At 36.4% G+C, this 5,383-nt stretch overlaps 1 protein-coding gene across 1 annotated transcript in view; it reads left to right on the top strand.

The window, feature by feature from the left end:
- Window positions 1–2,157: 2,157 nt before the first annotated feature.
- Window positions 2,158–5,383, top strand: part of LOC107582619 (junctional adhesion molecule C-like) — a 6,901-nt gene continuing 3,675 nt past the window's right edge. Inside the window, exons 1-2 of the mRNA XM_016268535.1 lie at window positions 2,158–2,278; window positions 2,706–2,908. Coding sequence (XP_016124021.1) covers window positions 2,158–2,278; window positions 2,706–2,908 — 324 coding nt within the window. The remainder of the gene's footprint in view (window positions 2,279–2,705; window positions 2,909–5,383) is intronic.

Below are 5,383 nucleotides of genomic sequence, written 5' to 3'. Positions count from 1 at the left end.
TCTTTTCAAGTTTAATCCATATATCGAACATTAACGCGCATCATCAACCGGAAGTCCACGAGCGCCGCCTCAGCCCCTCCTCTCTCTTCCGCTCAGATGTCCTTGTAGCTATGGAAACTCTTCAGCGGCAGCATCCTCCAGTTTGTCCACCCCGTCGTCTGGACAGCTGAGCTAAATCTGTATGTAAAACATCTCTTCAAAATGGCGACCGGGCGTCAAACGCTTTCCTTGGCGCTCTTTTCATGGCTGTGTGAGTAAGATTTCTTTATTTGCTGTGAATGAGTGTGTAGGTCTTGTTGAATAAGCGGTCGTGGATCCGTGTGATGGCATTCTCGCGCTGACCCCTGCTGCTAACGCTCTACTACCGTTTTTGGCGTAAACACAGTTCGCGGTTTCTAGTAAGATGGGAACGTTAACTTACTCACTGTTAGAGTCATTGGTTTTTATCGCCCAGAGGTGTAATACAACGACCGTGTCTCAAAACCCAGTGAGCTGCCTGCATTGACAGCATTTTTGGGCGCGTTCGAACGTTCTAATATGAACATCCTATATTCGAAGATGCTGTTTAGGTAGGTAGTTCACTAGGGGTTGAGACACAGCTCCAGTTTGTATGCTTCTCATGCTTGTGTGATGTCTGTGTATTAATAGCCTAATTGAGAGTCGTTTTTAATCAGATTACCCTTGTGCAAAAGAAGTGCACTTTAGCATACGTTTTAGCATAAAAGAGAAAAAAAATTACTAACTGAATATAGTTAATTGCATGTTATTTACAATGAAATGAAAATGTATTGTAGATTAAATATATATTAAATGTAATTAGTTCAACTTAAGAATGTTTTTGACTTGTGTCATTTCATAATTATTTCTATTGTTTTTGAAATATAGTGTGTACTGCCAAGCATTTATGGTAAGCTAAAATCTAATGCCATTTCAATTAAAATGTGTATGTTATTAAATATAGTTGTAATTACACATTTGTAATGATGACGATGCAATTGAGTACATTTAAAATATATTGAATATCAAGTACTTTATGTGCTTTAGTACAGTATTATAATATTTAGTGTCAGCAACACATTAAAATAAGTGTACTTAAATCACAACAAAAATCACAAGTATTAAAACATTATAATTTAAAATGTACTTTAAAGTAAAACTTTTAATTTGACATTACAAAGTTCACTTTTTAAAAGTTCAATTATGTGTGTTAAGAAACAGACATGAAAGTGTACTCTTTTTAAGTACACTCTTAAAAATAAAGGTGCTTCAAGAGGTTCTTCAAGCGATGCCATAGAAGAACCATTTTTGGTTCCACAAAGAACCATTCAGTCAAAGGTTCTTTAAAGAACCATCTCTTTCTTACCTTTTTGTAATCTGAAGAACCTTCTTTCGCCACAAAGAAAGGTTCTTTATGGAACCATTTAGACAAAAAGGTTCTTCTATGGCATCGTGAAGCACCTTTATTTTTAAGAGTGTACACTTTTTATTTCAGCAATATTACATTATTAATATAGTTTTCTAAAGAAATATGCTTTTAAGATTTGAAGTACACCATAAGTGCACATTCAGTACACTTAAGCTTACCTCTTTTTCACTAGAAAATCAACTATTTAAGATGAATTATTGTTGAATTATTTCATTGTAGCTGACATGTTATTGGACTCTTCCAGATCTTTTCATTTTCTTCTCAGCACAATGTGCCTCTGTGCAAGTTGTGTGATGTGTGAAGAGGTGTAGCTTCATTCATTCATTTTCAAAGCCGTTGCTGTAGGTCAAAGTGTCCTGAATACCAAACTACTTTAAAATGGGCTCAACTTCAGCCTTCATTTTCACTTTGTCCTGTGACGGGATCTTTGTATATTAGAAAGTGCTGTCAGAACTGTGGAGATGCGATAAAGTATGTCTCAAGCCAAAGATCACACCCTTCTCTCCCACTCTTTCTTTGTGTCACTTTTTAGGTCACTTCTTTGTAAAGTCTGAAATAGCACTTTTAGTTGGACTGTTTGTTATTTGAAATGCTACAACAATCAGCTATTGTCTTGTAAAGTAATTATCCACCAAGTGTGCCATCAAAACAACCATAAACCGGAATCATAATTAACATAAATTAACACAAATATTAAAAAGGGGGCTTTTGTCATGTTGTTTAGTGTGGAAATGCAGAAATGTTGCCATTTGAACGCCAGCAGATCGGACACAGCTCTGTATCGCTGTGAGGTGGCGGCCATCGATGACCAGAAGCCCTTTGATGAAATACTAATCAGTCTCGCTGTAAGAGGTACTGTTGGAATAGTTCCTCTCAGGTTCAGCCAGGGGAACATTCTGTGAGTTTTAATCCATGGTTATAACTCTCAGTAATGTTGCACTGAAATGCCCCATGAGAACAGAACTGATTGGACTGTCCGGACAAAAATGTTTCAGTGGGCTTGAGGGCAGGATGAATACGTTGAGCTGATCATCGTGATTCCTTTGGATGCACAAAAATGTATCTGATTATAATTGGCGATCTTACTGTTTGGGACATAAAGCTGAGAGGGAATTTAATGCCATGCAGTATTAGATGTAATGTGAATGCTGTTTTCCCTTTGCAGTTTTCTTAAACTTTATTTAAAGTTGGACTGAAATGAAAATTCGCCCTGGTTATTTTTCTAAATACATAATGAAACATTGAAAAAAGCTGCTGTTTTGTTGTGGATGTGTTGCAGTGAAGCCGGTGATGCCCAGGTGTAGTGTGCCGGAGGCGGTTACGGTGGGTTCAAGCACTGAACTGCGCTGTATTGAGAACGAAGGCTTTCCTCAGTCACAGTATCAGTGGTTCAAAAGCAACGAAGAGCTGCCAGAAGACCCAAAAACCAGCAGCAAGTTCTACAATTCTTCATACACCATGAACACTGAGACTGGTTCGCTGGTAAGGGATTTGTGCTGACATGCTAGTAAAAACAACTTGTTTTTTTATTTAAATTTCAGAGGCTTAGATTACATTCTGCACCACCATTGTTTTGCAAGGAATTGCAAAAATAATGATTCGTTTTGCTGTGTTTACACTTTTAAAAATAATCTGCCTGTGAATGAATTACATTAATTTTACATTTATTTAAAGCACCAAACTGGAATGGAGAAAGTATTTTAATATTGAAAAAATTGCAAACAGTAGGCTTTAAATGAAATAATAAGAATAAGAAACAATAGGTAAAAAATGCATTTAAGTTATTTTTAAATAAAAATTAGAGGTTTAGATTAAAGGGATAGTTCACCCAAAAATGAAAATTCTGTCATTAATTACTCACCCTCATCATGTCATTCCTAGTCTGGCGTAGCCAGACCTTCACACTGACAGCTGGAATCCATGGCAGCTTTCATTGGCCATTGGCCGTGAGACCGTTTGACCGACATGTCAAACAACCAATCACAGTTCGTTTTCGTTCATCGTCACGTTTTGGGGCGTGGAAATGTCGCCACAATAACAGACCGGTGTGTAAAACTCTAGTATTTTAAAGATTCTATGCCACGAACATTAAAATTTTCACATACTTTTGAAACTCCAGCGTTTAGTTGATCCTGATAAGCGTTCGTCGTCACATTTGTAAACACGACGGCTTTCTTCTTTCGTGAGAGGTTTTGGCGTCACGGCATCTTTGTTTCCAGGCAGAACGTTAAAGAACGCGACACACACGTCTCCCGGAAATCATGTAGAAGTCAACCAATCCGATGACGACTTCGACACTCTTGAAGTGTTTCCACTTTTGTGTCCCAGATGCATCAGGTCCGTGGGCATGACGTCTGAGGCTGAGACTATGTTATTCCAAACCTGTAAGACCTTCGTTCATCTTCGGAACACAAATTAAGATATTTTTTATGCATTCCAAGAGCTCTCTGACCCTCCATAGACAGCAAGGAACACGATCAAGGCCCAGAAACGTAGCAAGGACATCATAAAATAATCCATGTGACATCAGTGGTTCAATCGGCGGCCCGCCCCCCCTGAAGGTCAAGTTAATTTTATTTAATTATATTTTCTCTATAGCGCCAGATCACAACAGAAGTCATTTAAAGTTACCTTTCTTATAGAACATGTCTATACCTTGTTCTTTCATTAAGCAAACTACCTCTGCCGTCTCACTAATGAGGACATAAATACATGAACAACATCTCCAGAACTGCTCTGAGAGTCACTTCATCAGCATTTGACCGTTTCATCTGAGTAAAACTATCATCACATCATACATACACAGAAATGTAATGGTATTCATGGCAACCGGTCAAAATAAAGGTTCGGTTTAACTTGAGGGCATTTGCAGAAATATATTACTGTTGTTGAGTAGAATGTACGTAACAGGCTGCTACTACTACTACTAAAATTATTAAAACCTTATTTTTAAGGAATAAGCATTCAATATTTCTTCAATGTTTTAATTGTAATATTAAATTACCTTTATTTTCCAAAAAATTTAATTTGTTTAATTTTCATTACTTAAAAGATAGATTAAATGAATGTTTTATGCCTTAAAACAAAATGTAAATACACAACACAGAATTTCTGAGCAAAAAATTATAAGGCTATTGTAAGAATAAATGAAACTTGTTTTATGCTTTCAAATTAGACATGCTAAAACAGAATTTGGTTACAATAAAACATAAGGTTGGACAAATAAAACATTTCATAGGGCCCTAAACGTAATATTTGTTAAACTTTTAATAATTTGATGTTAAATTGTTTAAGTTTCATGATTTTAATTAATTAGACATGCTTTTTGATTAATAAAATGTAATTTAACCATTAAAAAGGAGGCCAGAAGCCCCCCCCCCCCCCCAAAGCCGTAAACCTAGGGGAAACACTTCGTTGTTTATGCTTTGATCTGAATGTAAACAACATATCTGCGTACATATGTTGCGAGAAGACGTAATGTTGAATAAAGTCGTTATTTTTTTCTTTGCACACAAAAAGTATTTTCGTAGCTTCGTAAAATTACGGTTGAACCACTGATGTCACATGGACCATTTTAATGATGTCCTTGCTACGTTTCTGAGCCTTGATCGTGTTAGGATCCTTGCTGTCTCTGGGAGGGGCATTATTTTTGTTTTCTTTGGGAGGGTCAGAGAGCTCACAGAATTCATCAAAAATATCTTAATTTGTGTTACGAGGAGGAACGAAGGTCTTGGAACGACATGAGGGTGAGTAATTAATGACAGAATTTTCATTTTTGGGTGAACTATCCCTTTAAGTTATAGGTCTCTGTTGTTTAATAAAAAATTAGAGGCTTAGATTAAGTTATATGTTTGTTTGTTGTTTTTGTGGCCAATTCAATGGATTTTTTGAAAATTATTTAACTTACAGTGGTGTTAAAAAGTGTTGGCCCCCTTCCTGATTTCTTATTTTTTTGCA

This window comes from Sinocyclocheilus grahami, unplaced genomic scaffold (assembly GCF_001515645.1).
Source record: "Sinocyclocheilus grahami isolate Dianchi unplaced genomic scaffold, SAMN03320097.WGS_v1.1 scaffold46.1, whole genome shotgun sequence".
In the NCBI taxonomy this organism is placed as follows: domain Eukaryota; kingdom Metazoa; phylum Chordata; class Actinopteri; order Cypriniformes; family Cyprinidae; genus Sinocyclocheilus; species Sinocyclocheilus grahami.
The sequence above is the reverse complement of the archived record's forward strand: the minus strand, read 5'-3'. Positions and strand labels throughout refer to the sequence as shown.